General features: G+C 36.3%; 1 protein-coding gene across 42 annotated transcripts in view; it reads right to left on the bottom strand.

The window, feature by feature from the left end:
* Nucleotides 1-18,356, bottom strand: part of RIMS2 (regulating synaptic membrane exocytosis 2) — a 496,337-nt gene that overhangs the window by 275,636 nt on the left and 202,345 nt on the right. Inside the window, exon 5 of one of the 42 annotated variants that reach the window (XM_075704500.1) lies at nucleotides 5,773-5,801. The exons of the other annotated variants lie outside the window; for them this stretch is intronic. Coding sequence (XP_075560615.1) covers nucleotides 5,773-5,801 — 29 coding nt within the window. The remainder of the gene's footprint in view (nucleotides 1-5,772; nucleotides 5,802-18,356) is intronic. 42 annotated transcript variants of the gene reach the window in all.

Raw genomic sequence — 18,356 nt, 5'->3', positions numbered from 1 at the left:
ATATCTAGCCATACACAACTTCTGAGGCTTCAGAGGAAGGTGAAAAAAGAATTACGAACAGATATTCTTTCCTGACACTGACAAATGATTGGCTAAAGCATGTGATTTTATTATATGCAATATTTTAATACACGATGTGTCTGGAACTTGTTTTATACAACATTGTTTGCTACTTGATTAGAAGGGATCAATTAAATAGGGAGACATGATTCGTAGGGAAAAAACCAAACTGGAGCTTCAGATCCTGCCTTTGTCAATCCTAACACGGTAATGAGCATTTAAAATGCTACTTTGAGATATGTCCAGATTCATACTTGGTTCTTCACCCCAAATGGATCTGAAGGAGTTACCTGCAGGAAACTGGAGCAAAGATCCCAGATGTGAATAAAAGAGACTGAGAGGTGGGCCTTCTCTGGGATAAGATAGATCAATTCAAGCTTTAAGTAATGAAAACATGTATATGAACCTATTTTTGTGTTACCAGCCCTTTCTTCTTGTATTTAGTTCTATCTTTTAAGATCCCTTTGAAAATGTTTTCTACCCTGACGAATGGCCACTGATCCTGAAGGGCAGCCTTGCAAGCAGCAACCAGGAGATCCTGCCTAGCATCAGGAAGAGTGGGAAAATGGAGAGCAAAGCCACAGTCCTGTTGTTCCCTCGGTTGTCCTAGAAGGGATAAGGAAAGGAAAGGCTTCAACTTAGTGAAGGGGAGAAGGAAAAACAGGTTCTCCCTGGTCCCCAGGAAAGTAGAAAGGGCTCTGCCTAGCTAGTAGGAGAGAAAATGCTTTTCTCACGCCAGAAAGGGAATGTGGCCTCTGCTCAGTCAGAGAAAACCACAACTGTCTGAGCAGAGTGTGCGCAGGGGGGTGACTGGCAAATTGGCATCCTGTCTTAGGTACCATACAGGGTCATTACACTGTGCTTGAAAGATTTGGACCTAGTCTTGCCTTGTAAATATTGAAGTACTTTAGCCTTACAATGGCATCTGCAAATGAGGAAACTAATTCAATCTTGCAAAAATGCAACTCTTCCTGTGAAGCATGACAAGTAATATAAGCATCATTTGGATGCCTATTTGCTTATGGTGAAGCCAAGATGTCCTATCTGTCTTATTAAAGTGTCATGTTAGTACCAGCACAAATCATAACCTCTGTAAGTTTAACAAAAACTCTATGGATTCTGCTACTGGGGACTCAAGTTGAATCATTCTAATGTGACATGAACAGAGTTTCATAAGTCTAGAACTAGAATGGCCAAAGGGAACAGACAATTAGGACAACAGAACTACCCGAACCCAGGCAGTTTGCAAAGACAAAGAAGTTTTCATTAAGACAACAGAGATTATGCGGAAACTTACTTTAAGGAAGATAAATATTTTTCATTTAAATACTACAGCTGATGAAAAATATGCCACACCCAAAATAAGTTGTTCCAATAGCAAATTACATACATCGCTGAAAATTTCTGCCATGCCTATAATAAAAATGTGCCTAATTTCCCCTCCCCAATTCTGTCCCCCATATACGCAAAATCTTTTTTCTCTATGCAGATCCAATTGGAATAAATGGCACTCAACAGATATGGCATTCATCTACATGGATCTCATTGCAAGATTGAGGCAAATATGTATGCACATGGAATGTACACATACTCTACTGTTAATGCTCACACTGTGTATACTCAGTCTATATTGTATTCACAGCCACAGATTTTTGCATAGATTTGATCCTCCAAGACATCAAAACACTCTAGTAAGTACAGTTTATAGGATCAACTCCATCATGAACTGTGTAACACACAAAACCATACAGAATCTAGTTTGACAAATCTCACACGTGCCTTGGAGCAGACTGAGTCTACACATTCTTCAGAATTAAACCTCTGCATACATGTATCTATAGTAATACAAACAACAGAGTAGTAAGAATTGTTTTAGCTACATATAGGAGATTTTATAGATATACACATACATGTATATACACATATATAATATGACTCCATGTCACAGGGTCCTCATATGGAGGCAAAGAATAGTGGACAAATCTCTTCTGGAAACACTGCTGCAAAGTCATGGGGGGAGAGGCTGAGGGGATAAAAAAGATGGAATTTTGGTATGAGTAGAAACACTTACTGTAGAGTTTTTGCTGAGGCAAAAGTACTACTTCTATCAGGAAAACACATCATCTCAGGAACTGGCACAAGATTTACTAAAAAATCCACCCTTTTTTCTATCATGAACTATGTTAATGAGAGGAGGATGTGCCAATTTAGCATTGTGGTTTTATACCTCTTACACAAACATTTTCTAACCTTGTCTGTTACATTAATGGTTGGACTGGATGATCTAATGGTTGGACTGGATGATCTTAAAGGTCTTTTCCAACCTAAACGATTCTATGATTCTATGATTCTATTTACCACAAGCAGTCATTGCCTTTCCTTCATTTTGTTGCTAACATGAATACAGGTACACCATCTATGGCTGACAGTAATGTAAAGATCAGCTGGGTTCTCAATCTATTCCAACCTTTCATGAAGGACAAAACTTTACACAGATGCCCTGCATGTGGCAACTACTGAGCCACACGCAAGAATAAGGACCTTCCTGAAAATGCAACCTTTTTCTTCAGAGAAAGCATCCTGATAGATAAAAGTAACTCATTTAATTCCTGGCCTATGTTGATAGGTACTATCAAGCTCCCTTCCTGATTAATTTCATCCCTGCTGAAGGGATCTAACTTCACTACCAGGATCAAATGCCAGAAGTTGTAATCCTATCCATCAGAAATAAATTAACCGTACCTGTACACCTGATCAGACAGAAACCTTGCTGGCAGAGAGAGCTCATCCTGCCCAGCAGTCACCAGAGCACTTCATATTCAAGCCTGTCATTCCCTTTACTGGTCATCACAACACAATTAGCCCCCCTTTCCCATTAGTCACTTATTTTAATTTTAAAAATACCTGCTACAAACACAGTTGTACAATGTATTCTATCCATTTTAAACCAGTGTTATTAAATCACAGTAGGAGGAACAGTACTCGTCAAAACTTATGGCCAGTCCCTACTATTAAAACTCTGCTGTTATTTTTAGATGACAAGCTAATTCTCACTCACCTTCATGAGCCTTTGTCTAATCCGTTTCTCACCATTAACTACCTTAAAGATACCTTAATAAAAGCCTTTCCTCCTGTACCTCCAGCTAGATACACCAGGGAAAAGGACTAATCCTGCCTTTCCAGGACTTTCCTGGAACATTAGAAGTTAAGAGAGCTCAACATCTGTGAAATGTACCCTCCAGCTGCCAGCTCAGCTAAGCACTATACATCTCTTGTCAGAAGGATTACCACCTTTTCTGAAAAGGCTACCACACCACTGAAAAATCCTCCAGGCCATTGTGACTATTGCTTCTTTGAAACAATAATAAAATAAAATTTCTATTATGGTTAGAAAACTCTAGAACCTGCACAAATCTCTTCATCAGGCACATTCTATAAATATTAATTTTTCAGATACAGAAACTGAAACTTATTTCCTACTAATTATCACCATATATTTATTTTTTATTGTAATTTATCAATACATGACATGTGGTCTTTTAACACACATCTCTTAACTGTACACTAATGGAAACCTTATTTGCAGTGCACTACAGATATCACTAGTACTATGAAAAAGCAAATAGCTTGACTGTAACCTGACCTCCTGCTCATAAAGTTAAATTATTCAACTCCCTCACACTACAAGAGGAAGTAAGTACTGAGAATATGGCATAGAAGAATATAAGACAGCTATTCTGCTTTGATGGCTCTGATTTCAGTAATGGAACTAAATAGCTTGAAAGTCTTTGACATTCATTTGTATTTTTCCTTGAAGAAAAACACTCTTCTGCTTTGACTTAGATTTTTAAAAAATTAACACAAGCGTACTGAGGAAAATGAAATTTTTAAAGGTAAATTTCCATCACATTTCAGAAGCCATAGATACTCAAAACCACTGTAATATACAAAGTATTTATATCACAGTCAAAACTAGATCTCAGATCATCCTGACTACTAATCTTGTTCTCAGACCAATAGAAGACACATTTGAACTGAAGAAAACTTTCAAGAAAATACCATTCTAAAGATATGTTCAAACATATGGGTACCTGAATCCATCTACATTTACTTGGAAATTTTTATAAATAAGAAGTTTGGGGTCAATTAAGAAATAGTAAGGACTCAGTGGGCCTAAGCCATCATCAGCTACTTCAAAACTGAGTATTGGTCACCTATTTGTAAGACCTAATTATAATTTACTAGACAGTATTTATTTTGTTCTCTGTTTCCTATAAATTAGCAAGGAATAAAATTGACTGGAAAATTAAACCTGGAAATATTTCTCCTGCATATATTGTAATTTTGCTTAATTATTTTCAAAATGTGATCCTTTCAGTACATGAAAGAATAATTCAGAGTAGGTAAATAGTCACATTTCCCACTGGAACTCTGTCACAAAAGCGGTGCAACAGACAGGGCTTCTTGTTAGAGACCTCATCAAATACACTGAGCACAGCTTTGTCTCTCCTTTACTGTAAGGCTCCTGTCAGGAAAACAGCGTTTGTTAGTTCCTGCGTGATCCTGCAAGTATAGTTCTACTATTCTAAATTTTTATGCTTCTATGTATTGTATTCAACAGTCAGTCAGTCAGTCACTTGTTTTAAACCAACGACAGGGAGCAGACAAAACACCATCATGACACCTTGCAAAAAAGTTCCTGGGCGGCAAGAAGGTGAGCTGAATACACTCTGGACCTTGCAACCAAAACTCCCGTGAGTGCAATGAACCCAGAAATCTTGCCGTGCAAAATTAAGATCTGGCTGCCTTTCTCAGGGAGGGTCCTACTCTCTCACTGTTAGGTACTCATGACAGCATTTCCACAGACTTCCTTTGCCACACTGAAGAATCTGCAAAATGTTTACCTATTTTTGGAAGTGTTTTTAAGAGACTAGCTGGTATTGATTTAACTCCTTTTCTCATCCTCTACTTAGAACTTTTGCTTTTGCTGAGTCACAACGTGCATGAGAAAACATTTTGCACACTCTCCAAAGCAGCTATGCCTCCAGCTTATTGAAAAAGATAGCTTTTTCTGACTTCTAAGCAGTTCCAGTTTCTACCAAGATCTCTTTTTGCAGTTCTTCTATGCTGTCTAGTGTTATACTAGATTAATCTTCTGATCTGTCTGTTCCCCTCTCCTCGGTTTCTCATCCCCCCCAAAAAAAGAAAGAATGTAAGCAACCAATGCACAATTTGCAAGGTAATTCATTTAAACAGCCTACTCTGGTAGAAAGAAAAGGTATTTATCACATTTCTTGACAAATATAGTTTTAAACAGGCTGCCCTGAAGTACAGCTAATACTCAGACACCTAAGCAATTCACTAAGTAAAGTTCGTCTGAGACGTTATTTCATTTCTCATTTCAGCCATGTTTTACAAATTTTATTTTATAGCAACCATATTTTGAACCATTAAAATACCTTCCAGCTAAATATCTCCAAACAATAATGAATTAAGTTTACAATAACAATTATAAAATTTACTGAAGCATGAGAGCGATACTGCAGATGTTGATCTCTCTTAGATTTTATCCGAAAATATAAATTCACTGACTGCAGGCTGGTATCAATGGAATGAAAGGAAATCTGTAGTAACAAAACATTAACATAATTAAATTCACCACTGAGAACAACTTTGTTTTGAACTTGACATGATTGCACAGACATATAAAACAATACAATTACTTCAGAATCAAGTCTTTTCTATAAAAGCAATTCAGCAAAATTTCAGCACTGCAGCTTTCAAGGGCTAATTTCAATTTGTGTGGGGAAAAGAGTTATAAGATGGAAAAAATGAAGAACTGCTGACCTAAAATAGTGATTTTAAGTATCCCTTGCTAATCTACAAATATTTAGGTAATAAGTTCATTTCACAGCTTTTTACTACATCAAGAACATCACAGATAGGCAAATGGGACTACCAGTAGAAATGGCTTTATCCTCCTTTATTGTGACTGGTTTCAGCAGCCCTCATATCATATAATTTGATCTTAGAGAACTGTAAAGAGAGAAATAAAATAACTATATTTTAATCTTCCAGTTCATTCAGCTACAGTCATGAATGTTTACCTTTTACAAATAGGTTAAACATCCTGAGATTTTTCTTTATTCTACTTTTGAACATTTTCAAAATGAGTATTTTGTGAATTCTTGCCACTTAATATATAAACAAGAAATATCTCACCTACTTTTTCAGTAAAATCTCTTGTTAAAAAAGCTAACCATAAAACCAATGCTAAATGGATTAAATTGCTTTTGAGAATAATTGGTCAGAATGTGCATTCTAGTTATCTGTCTCGGTACTGACACCATAGAAATCATTTGCAGAAGGGTGGAATCAATTAACAGCTGCCATACAGCAGGATTCAAATGAGTTTAAAACCCGGGGTGTTAAAAGAATAGTAGGTCACAGAAACATTAAAACATAAGAATGAGTCAATACAATACTGAACTGTTATTAAAAAGGACTTCAAAATATACAAAATACAAGAAAATTCCAAAATTCTGCATATACTATTTTTATGAAAAGAAATCCAACTTTTCAAGAATTATTTTTGCCGCAGAACATATAATACAATTTAAAATACTAATTTAAAGAAAATTACAAGACTGTTTTAAAGATACTATTCTCATCTATCTGAAGCACAATAAAAAGTTTTTCAGTACTTCCATTGAGCTTTTTTTGCTAAAAGTAAAAAATATCTTCCTAATCATCCCCAAAAAGAGCAAAAAATGCTGTGTTACACATTGTCTTCACACAACACATTCAGCATCTTTCTTCCCTGCTTTACCTTTTGATCAGCCACTGCACATCTGGGAAGTAGGAAGCCTCGGGTTCATGAGAATACATCAATTTCTGTTCTGGCTAGGTCTTTCATTTAATCCTCTAGGTTCAGTGAAATCATATGAACAGTCTCTTGATTTTGAGATACAATTTTTAGATATATTTTACAATCCTTTCCCTTCCCCCAAAATGCAATTACAAAATATAAGGCATCTAGGGAAAAAAAAAAAAAAGAAAAAGTATAGTATATGAAACAACAGCAATTCAAGTCAGCGAGCTGACCCAATGGGAAGCTATTGAGAGCATGAGAGGAGTGTTATAGTTTAATGCCGTTACCATGTGCTGTATATAGCTGGAGGTCAAGTAAGAATTTACCCTATAAGGAGGATTATGGTACTTAGCTGATTAGTGCCTTGCTACAGTACTATTGCCTACAAATGTACATGCTGGTCAAGGCATTTAATTTAAACTATTTTTAAAATTGTGCAGTTCCAGTATTTCATGTTTTGTGTTACTAGGTCCAGCATCTTCTTTGTGTTCTAGGTCTCAAATGCAATTATATAACATCTATTACTTTTAGTTCGTAACAAGTCAAATTTTGACATAATTTTCAACCGTTAGGCTAAAGCAGCTGTAGCATCTACTTCAGTCTGATGTGTTGAACATACTGTAGAACCAAAAATACTTTTTTTACATACCATTTAAAAAAAAAAAAAAACAGTGAAAATCAGTGGACTAATTATTTCTCGCAACAGTCATCAGAACTCACTTTCAAAATATGGTGAGAATATGAAAATAATAGAAAGCAAATGTGTAGACAGTCTCATCTGCATTAAATAATTATAAACACATTTTTCCACAATTTCACAAGCAAGGTATCTTCTATCTAAGCAATCTAGCTTACAAATAAATTGTTTAATATAAAGCACCATACCCCAGCTAAATTTGACTGTAATAAATCTAAGCCATGATAAAGTGTCATGACGTGGGAAAAATACAGACTTAGCAGCAACCTAGATTTTCTCCACCTCAATAATAGTATGTTCATACTCCTAGAAAAGGCACCCTGACACCAAAGTTTTTTTCCCGCAGCCATCATAGAGAATATATCATAATACACTTCATCTATACATCATTGCATCTAATTTTGGGTCTAATCTTTTTAAAGTGTTTCAGTTTCTTACCACAGGGATCATTCAGCAGGTGCTTTTCCCAGCAGTTGAAAGTATCCTGGTTTTTCAAAGGAAACATTTAAGTCTGATGAAGAGGAGAATTTTCTTTCAAAGAAACACTCCATTATTAGGAGGGTATTATCACCATTAAATAAAAAAAGATAGCTACTTCAATAATGATCAAACAGTAAGAAAATATCAGCAACATGGACAGTCATATGAGAATTGTTTTGCCTAATAATATCTCTGCAGGCTGTTTTGGATTGTTGAACTAAAACTGTAACTTTACTAATGAATGTGAGTCAGTGTCTCTTTTGGTTTTTTTCCTCTCTTTGCAGTATCCACAATTAAAATACACATGTGATATCATACAATGAACTCTGGTTTTAAAATATCTCTGTGGTTCATATTTCAGTCTGGAAGAGATTAAATAGGTCATACTGAGCTGTTTTGATGCCTCCACAAAAGAGCAAGCAGAAAAAAACCGCTGCAAAAATGTCCAGTTTCTTCAGTAATGTGAGGTAAAGGCCCATTATTAAATCCAGTAAATTAAATCAGTGGTGGCTCATCAATGAATGGTGGGCTGTGGGCAGCAGCTTCTCCAAGACAAAGCTGGCAAGCTAAACACGTTCATCCTAGGGAACATCAGCTGGACCACTACTAAATGAGACAGGCGCATTCCATAACTCTTGGAAATTACCACGGTACATAAAATTTCAAATTTCCAATTCAACTGTCATTCTCAACATGCTGGTGAGACAGGATTAAATGTGTGTATTTTTAAAGCAGCACCTAACTCTATCCAACATCGGAGCAGACCACAAGTTTACGGAAAAATAATTTCCATTTCTCTAAAAAGCTATAGCACCTATATTATATATTGGTAGGGCATGACTTTACAATATTTTTCAAGCTAAAAGAACTTGCTCCACAGGAAGTTTAAGTACTGGGCTCTCAATCCACAGTCCTTATGTGAGCCCAAATGTGCACCCCAATGTGCAAGATTGAACAGTTACGGCTGCCTAGACAGACCTCCTTCAGTTTAAATCCCAGGGCTCAGACAGGAGAAAGGGAGATGTCCACCATGACTGTGCTGCCTGGGTTTTCAGAGACACTATGTGAAAAACTTCCCACCACACTACGATGTAGTGACAATGTCATGGGTGTAACAACCACCCAGTTTCCTGAAATATCAGCAGAGAGAAGGGTCATCCTCAGACACCTAGCTCAGATCCCTCAATTAGGTATTTCTACCAGAGCTACTTTGCTTTTCTGCAGTGCTTGAGACCAGCTCTGGATGTTGCCCCCTCTTCGTTTCTGATCATCTCTTAGAGTTGTCTGTGCTAGAGCAAGTCTTCCATAAAATAAGCTCAACATGCAGCTTTCCAAAGAAGAAAATTTATTCCCGGAACTTTGTAAAAATCACTATGAAAGACCACTAGCTACTCTAGGAAGTACATGGAAGTGAACACTTGGAAGTGGAAAGGATAACCCCAGCTGCCTAGCAGCATTTATATGGAAAGGTGGCATGGTGGCATCCAGTCAAGATGACAACAGTATAAAACATACAGAGGAAAATACCGACCTCTTCTAGCAGGAAGCAAACCACTGTTGAATAGTCCTTGCAGAACTACTAGAAACGCAATAGCCATGAAGAAAATTTACTGAAATATGTAACTATGTCTCTTTCAAGAAAGTTGTGTGGGTATCAAAGGCACTTTAAAATGAAACAACTAAAATAAATCTAGTCTTGTAACGTAAACCAGCCCTTAGATGTATTCTGCATTCTACTGCAATGAAGACAGACTTAATTAGTGTTACTTAAAAAAGAAAATAACATGCCAGCTTTTTATATTCCACAGGAGAAATGAATGCTCATTTTGTAACTCCATGTGTATATAAACTTCCCAACTAATTAATGCTTTACAGTTCCTGTCACCAACATAACCTGCATTACACAAGAAGCCAGTTTTCAGTAGGATCCTCCAAAGCCAAGATTCAAATGATGAAATTCTAACTGAAGTTCAGGGCTACATATTAGAAGATTTCTGGACCTAACATTGGTCACTTCTTCCATCAACAACCACACTTATAGAAAAGGTATGAAAACAAATAAAAAGACCAACCAAGACCCACTAGATTCAATTGACAAATAGCTGAGAAACATCAAGAGGGAATTGTTCAAGTCGTACAGGCTGTCAGCACCTTCGATAACACAAGTCTTATAAAAATTACAGAGTACTCTCAATAATTCAGTCAAGTAGAATGTGAGAAATCAGCTAAGAGAACAGAGTAAAAGAACAGGAAAAAATAAGTAAGAAAAGTGAGTATTTAAAACCTTTTGTGAAGACACTTTAGAGATTAGTGATGACTTCATCACTCTTGGGACTGTTATTGTCCGATTGTTGGGATCTGCAGTATTTTTTAAGTTAACCTTTACTTCCGTTGTTGAGCTAAACAACAAGAAAGGTTAAATGTACGCTCGCTGAAGCACTTTTCAAGCATGAGAGCAACTGGATGTTAGGCTGGGGAGCCATACTAACTTTGCAAGAGACTATAAAAGACATTCAGGATGCTTGAGTTGATGGAGCAGAAAGTGAAGATCAAGTTTCCATAGTTTTACAGGAGAAAAACAATCAAAATGGATAGTTGGACAGATTCGACTTTTACAATTGCCAAAGAATATTTCATGGCATATAGCAATTTTGAAATGCATATCCAGGTGAACTAACACAAAGCTGTTACAAGATTAATAGATTCATATATAATAGTGAGAGAAGGATAACCATGATCACATAGTTTGATGTCCTTCCTCCACAGGATGGCTTTTTTCTAGAAATTAGATTAATGCCGGATATAACTGAAACTTTGCTGAGAAGAAAAAAAAAAAGCAAATTAAATTCCTTATATTTGGCCTTACTGTGGCACCAAGTTCATTTATCTTAATCATTAGGGTGATATTTGCCAAAGCAATGGATTAGATTATTTGGGTTTATATGGATGATATACTATTAATAGCAGAATCTAAATAACTTTTACCTTTCCACTCTCTGGCTATTTCCCTACAGCTGTAATTCATAGAATCACAGATTCATAGAATGGTTTGGATTGGAAAGGACATTAAAGATCATCTAGCTCCAACCCCCCTGCCACGGGCAGGAATACCTTCCACTAGAACAGGTTGCTCAAAGCCCCATCCAACCTGGCCTTGAACACTTCCATAGAGGGGCCATCCACAACTTCTCTGGGCATCCTGGTCCAGCGTCTCATCACCCTCACAGTAAAGAATTTCTTCCTAATATCTAATCTAAATCTACCCTCTTTCAGTTTAAAACCATTACCCCTCACCCTAACACTACACTCCCAGTAGGAGTCCCTCTCCCTCCTTCCTGTAGGCTCCCTTTAAGTACTGGAAGGCCACTACAAGGTCTCCCTGGAGCCCTCTCTTCTCCAGGCTGAACAACCCCAACTCTTTCAGCCTGTCCTCATATGGGAGGTGCTCCAGCACCCTGATCATCCTTCTGGCCCTCCTATGGACCTGCTCGAGCAGGTCCACATCTTTCTTATCCTGGGACTCCAGCGCTGGATGCAGGACTCCAGGTGGGGTCTCACAAGAGTGGAGCAGAGGGGGAGAATCTCCTCCCTCAACCTGCTGGCCACACTTGTTTTGATTCGCTTTCTGGGCTGTGAGTGCACATTGCCAGCTCATATTCATTTTTTCATCCACCAGTACCCTCAAGACCTTCTCCTATAGCAAGGTGAGAAGAACCAATGGTACTCAGTTGGAATTTTGAGTTTGATTCATAAATCCATAGAAAATTATTGCCATAGATATAAACACTTGAAATACAGAAAAAATCTTGAGAGACTTACCATCAATGCATCATAGAAAAAAATGGGTTTCTAAAAGCTAGGTTTGTGAAAAGCGGACAGAAAGATACTACTGTGCTGGACATTTCTTGTTCAGACCCTTTTTGCTTTTTTACACTATTTTAGAAATACCTTCAATAATACACTAGAGACTCTCTCTGAATGGAGAATCGAGGTGCAGTTACTGATCAATAGTGTAAAGGCAAAAAACTGACATTAATGATACAGAAGCATATGAAGAAAAATTCCAGTTTACTAAAAACATGAGAAGAAAAGGTATTAGATCAGTTTAACTGAAAGTAGAAACTTTACCTTCAACTTCAAAAGGATATTCCATATTATAAAAACACAGTAGTAAAGCAGAAAGTTCTGGAAACCAGAGGAACTTTATGACTTCTTTTCTCTTTCTCAGTCATTTAAACTAACAGCGAAGCATTTTATCTATGCTCTATGCTGTATTACTGCTTTATCTTGCCGATTGCTTATCCTGCAACAGGACTGCTCTTGTGCCTTGTGACAACTCTGTTCCACTAGACAGTTTAACCACACACAACTAAGTTAGACTGCACCAGCATTAATAGCAGCAGGATAGTTCCTCTGAATGCAACACCCCTAGAGACTTTTAGAGCCAAGTGCCAGCCTAGGTTCACCTACTCTGTTTTGACAGGCACTGTAGCTGCCCTATTCTATGTATACTTTTGCCATAGCTCTTCCTTAAAGCACTGGCTTAAGGGAATATTGAGTGGAATTTTTTTACACTACTGGAAGAAATATGAGAAAAGAAGTAAAACTTCTAAAATCATTAGGAATAACACACATTTCTCCAAGACGACAAACTTAACATGGGAAACATGTTCATAGCCAAGAGATCTAACATTTTGCCAGACATTCTGAAAACTCTTTGTCAAGAATCATCAAAGATACAGGCTCAGAGGCAAAGGCTGGTCCAGCAAAATACTTGAGGACCTTCCAAGGCTGGCAAAGGCTGGCAATTATGTAATTCAACTTAATAAGAAATTCTATTTTCTCTCTTTCTCACTGAGTTGACTTAAGAGAACATTTACTGAATCGAAAACCATTTTCAGGTCAGGTCAGTCTAACATTGGTAGGACCACGTTGTCTCACCACCTCCAAACAGTACTCTTTTAGTTCAAAAATTCTGAATTTAAAAAAACAGTCTTTCACTTATACAGGAAACTGGACTTGATGTTTCAGTTCCAGATTATCAGAGATAATGGATCTATTCATCACATAAAATAAAGTGATTGTAATAGGAACGGTGAGATGATTGGTATTTCATACAAATTATGTATAATCAGAGAGACTGACACAGGATCCTATAAATATTGCAAGAACCTGGACTGGGGACTTGATCAGGACGACTCTGCTATTGTTTTAAAAATACAGGGGAGCTGCAAGTAAACACTGAGATATGCATTTCAGTGAAGTGGACTAAAATGCTTCCATTAATAATTTTATTTGGAAGTTGTATGTCTTGCAGTCAGTGTTTAGCACTAGGTACGATGAGCTTATAAGAAGCTTATGAAGGAATGAAGAATTTGATAAATGCTAAATCTAATGAAGTTGTACTCAAAAAGATAATGAAATTTTGCTTAATAACAATTTGACAAAAAGATAAAGCTGCAAATCAACATTACAGCTTTACAAATACTGCCTATGGAAATCAAACAAAAAAAATTAGTGTTAGGAGAAATGGACACAAAATAAAATGCAATCCAGGATATTTCTGATCTGAGTTTCTGTCATTACTTTCTATTGTCTGTAATAGTAATGCTTGTGGAAAACAAAAAGGGAGTGTTGTACATTCCTCCTGTACATTGTACAGGAGCTGGGACTTGCTGGGTATAAGTACAGGCTGAGTACCCATGCAGGAGCAAACTGATACTCTAGTTTATTTAGTTGCCTGCACACATGATCAGAAACATTCCTGCTTTCAAGATGTTTCTTATCATTCCCACTCCCAAACTTTCAAAATACTGTTCTGTTAGTTTATTCATAAACTTTGTCTTCTGGCTTCCTATCATTAGGAATGATTTGCCCCTTATTCTTCCTTCTTAGAATGGATATTGCCACAAAGAATCTTCTAGTCTGGAATAGGAGAGCATTTCTTGCCTACAGCATTTGATACCTCCTTGTACCATCCTAGTACATGGGTTCATTTGTTCTGGTGCCCAAAAACCAAACATAGGCTTGTTCCAGTAACACAACCTGCGCACCAGTTTTATTGCAAAAACTGTTTTTTCCTTCTGCATTTTTAGAAACTTTCCAGTTCTTTACATGTTCCATAGTTGACTGGCATATTGAGGCCAACAATACAAGATGGCAAAAGAGCAAATAAAAAGCAATACATCTTATATAGATATGCATTTCACTTTTTTAGCTACTCTTCCTGAATCCACACATATTCCTGTTCTTTGCCATCAAAAGTATCTTGTGACCATGGCAAAATCACAACCTTATCAACACCAGGGATGCAGGACCTATATATTCCTATACCACCTTTTAACAAGGGGCATTTAGCTTTCAGGCACAGTGCTGTGATTATGTCCAACTGCAAATCAGATCTCTTCCATTAGAGAAACTGATTGCTTCAGGCCTTCCAATAAAACATATCTTTAAAGCATTTATCTTCAGAGCCTTTTCCTGAGAGATCATACTATCTTTTCAGGTCATCTTTTATGACACCCCATTCTGAGGGTAGGCAACAAAAAAGCAGACTTTGGGTTGAACTGTATCTCTTCATTTGAATGGGAGTTATGGAGGCTTTTCTCAAATAATGATTCAAGATCAGCATGGGAGATAAAATTGAAACACACTAATATCACAAGTGGATACAAAGCAAATAGCAAGATTAAAAAAAGGCAATTTAAATTAGAAGATTCCCAGAATTATTGGTTTGAGATGACCCACACATTTTTCTTACAGTAAGTAGTACACTAAGGAATAGTGGTACAATTACTCTACAATTATTAACAATTACTTTTACAGCTGAAATGATTTAACATGCTATCTTCACCATTCTTACTCAATATTGTGTTGCAGATTGCACAGTGGAAGATACCTAGCCTTGAACACAAGTCCAAGGTGAAATCACAAGTATGAGAACACTTAAGCAGCAGTTTGGTATGGAGCCATATGAGGACGTTTCAATGCTGATTGTCCATGTTCTCTTGCATAGAAGCCACAACACATATAACCCCAATGCACAGTTACTCTGATTAGAAATAACATTTAAATCTTCTGAATTTGTTACTTTAGTAACAAATGGATAAAAAATAAATAGGTCTATGGCAAAGATAAAACCTTTATTTGGAATTCAGATGGATAAGGCAAAGGAGGAGGGGGATATATGACTCAAACTTCGGAAAAAATTACAGACAAGTAGGTATGCAATGGATGGGCTACTGCACATGCAGAATGTGACCACCTTCAGATGATTCCTCTATGCCTTCAGCATAAGAAGGAATGGAGAGACAGAAGAAAGCATATATTTGCAGAACTTCAAAGAAAAGGCTAGGGGAAAAGAAATGGAAAGAGAAGGAAGAGAGCATGTGCAGCATAACCTGCACCTACTGTAAATGAGGTTCCCTTTGTTACATCAGGAGACCTATTCAGTGGTTCTGATATCACCAAATTTACTCCAGCTAGGAGTCTGAGATTGTCAAAAGTGCCTAACATCTAGGTCAATATTCATGGCTTTTCCCAAAACCATTACTTAAGGACAAATAATCTTCACCAGACAAGCTATTTTCCTCTTATTACTTTTATCTCAGTAGAAATGCTGCTGTTGGGGATTTAAAACCTATTTACAACTTTTCCATAACACCTAGACGAATAGCAGTCTGAACTTCAGAAATCTATGTGAAAAATTCTTTTAAATTTCTAATTAAAATATTTCTTAAAATAATAAGCCCTGGCTATAGCATGATTAATTTTTTTCAGAGTAATTTGTAACATGGCAAAACACTAATAAGTCTGAACATTCTTTTGGAATATTCAGTATAGAAAATTTAACAAAAAAAGTGAATGGTTGAAACAAAATTTGTTCTTAAATTCCAACTACTGTTTTAACATTTTTTTTTTTTAAGAACTTTCTTATGCTAAACAGTAAAAACAAGTATCACTAGCAATTTTCTGTAATGTGACTACAGAACATGTATCACCTCATCTTTGAAGAATTTGTCACCCATTTCTTGAAAGGTGACATTCCTGTCACACGTTTTGTAGTGGTGGTTAATACCACAAAAGTTATCCAGTCAGGATAACTATCAGAAGCCAGTAATTAGAATCATGAAATCAAGTCCACATACTCAGTCATATCCAGAGAATTCCAGCGTGTTCAACAAGATTTAAAGCTGGCATTTTTCAAAGAACTGACAACAGGAAATAATTATCCCATGTGTCACTGGATTTTTTTCATTGTAGTTGTCTTTACTAAAATTTCTCATTTGCTCCTTGCTGTTGCTATAATAAAAAGGAGACAAAAAATTAAAAGTATTGGGCCAAACGCAAAATGATGCATGTATAACAAAGCTTAATCTGACAATTATTATCTGTGACCATCTCCTACTAAGATCACTACTGACAATCATGTGGCATCCTCTAAAGAAATCCAGACCACTGAATCTGGAAAAAAAAAAAAAAGGCCATAAAAATAAAAGATATCTCATTGTTAAATCTCACACTAAGCTATATTTCCTGATGAAAACCAGAATGTCAGAAAAATGTCTATATATTGATACCTTCAGCCTTTATTTTACACAGCAAAAACTAAGTACTGGTGGGAAGCCTGATTTTCAGAAGGACAAAGATGTCCAAACAGACATAACTTCAATTGTAATTCCAGGCATGACCAACAGATATTGCCAATTTTGAAAATACGTCCAGAGACCTGTCAGTGAGATGAAAGCTGGCTGAGACAATGGGCAACCATGCCATAAGTTCAATAAATTTCAAATCTTTTCACCAGTAGAGTGTTGACAATGCTGTGAGACAGTTTCACTGTAAGCCAATTTTCCGTGCTTAAACAGCTAACATCAAAACCTTCAATGAAGTGCATGTTTATGAACTCTCTGGCCCACTCTATAAAGATCAAGATTTATACCTTGATATAAATCAAAATATTGCTATTTTATCACATTCTGTTCAGTAAAACAGATATTTCTGTTATGTTTTCAATAATGAACATAAAAGCAAACATGGCAAGTAAATGTCTTTAGAATTCAAATATCTTTTCCTAAATCCCAGATTACATTACTTCTGACATAGAAAACAGTTTACAAGTACTTGTAAAGTACTTTTTAAATAAATGAAGGTAAGTTTAAACATGTTATGCTCTTGTAGTTAAAAAGTGCAACTGCTTTTCTTGTCAGGATCTAATGGGGACATTGTGCAGGGCATAACTTGACTGCTGGATCAAAAACCCAAGAGGGAGAGAAGAAAAGATGCTCCCTTATCTCCTTTGGAATATTGCACCTACATTTGTCACATTTCCAAAAACATTTATATGGAAATTTCTCAATTACCAAAATTCAGTATGCCCTTGAAGTATGATCCTCAGGCTTAGAAAACCTTGGAAATTTTTACTTATGTTTTCTTTCTTGAAAATCACACTTCAGCGAATTCATTAATTTGAGGTCTCTACACATCGTGGCTTTTTAAATCCATAGCATCCCTTACTTCCAACCCAATGAGGTTGGACAAACTTTTATTATCAGCTTAGAATAGAAAATATACCAAAATGCAAATAAATTATATTTTCGAGTGTTCAGAAACAAAATTATTTTTGCAATAAGCAAATTGTTAAATTGCTTTATTAAAATTTCCAGGCTTCTGGCATAGACTATTTAACTCATTTTACCTATCTTTCCACAAAATTAATTTCATCATGAAATAATTATATATAGTGGCTGTTTTAATGTCATGGTGGTTTTATATTCTACTAATGCATATACTGTTCGAAAAGTTAAAGGGCTTTTTTTCAGTGAAAGGGACAGTTTTTAAACATAACCATAGTATTTAGCTGATATTCTCTAAAGCTCCATACTTTTCCTGCCATTATCAGAACTAGAGAGTACATGCTGGGGCTGCATTGTACTTTCTGGTTGAAAGAACAGCAAAAGGAGACAACTGCGTATTTACTCTGATATTCACTAGAAAAAACCTTCAATCCCTCCAAAACAAAAAATATACATGTTCACTCTGAGGGACACAATAAAAATACAAATACAAGATCCTTTCAGCAAATAATGACTCATACATTCAGTCTTTGTTCATTTTCTCTTATGGCTTATATGAAATGCTACAAAATACTGGGTCACTGAATATACAAAATGTAACTGCACACTTAGTATCACAAAGACATGCTCCTTTATAGACTCTTAATAATAGGACGCAGCTAACCAATTCAAA

Source organism: Pelecanus crispus, chromosome 2, assembly GCF_030463565.1.
Source record: "Pelecanus crispus isolate bPelCri1 chromosome 2, bPelCri1.pri, whole genome shotgun sequence".
In the NCBI taxonomy this organism is placed as follows: domain Eukaryota; kingdom Metazoa; phylum Chordata; class Aves; order Pelecaniformes; family Pelecanidae; genus Pelecanus; species Pelecanus crispus.
This window is presented reverse-complemented; position numbering and strand designations above follow the sequence as displayed.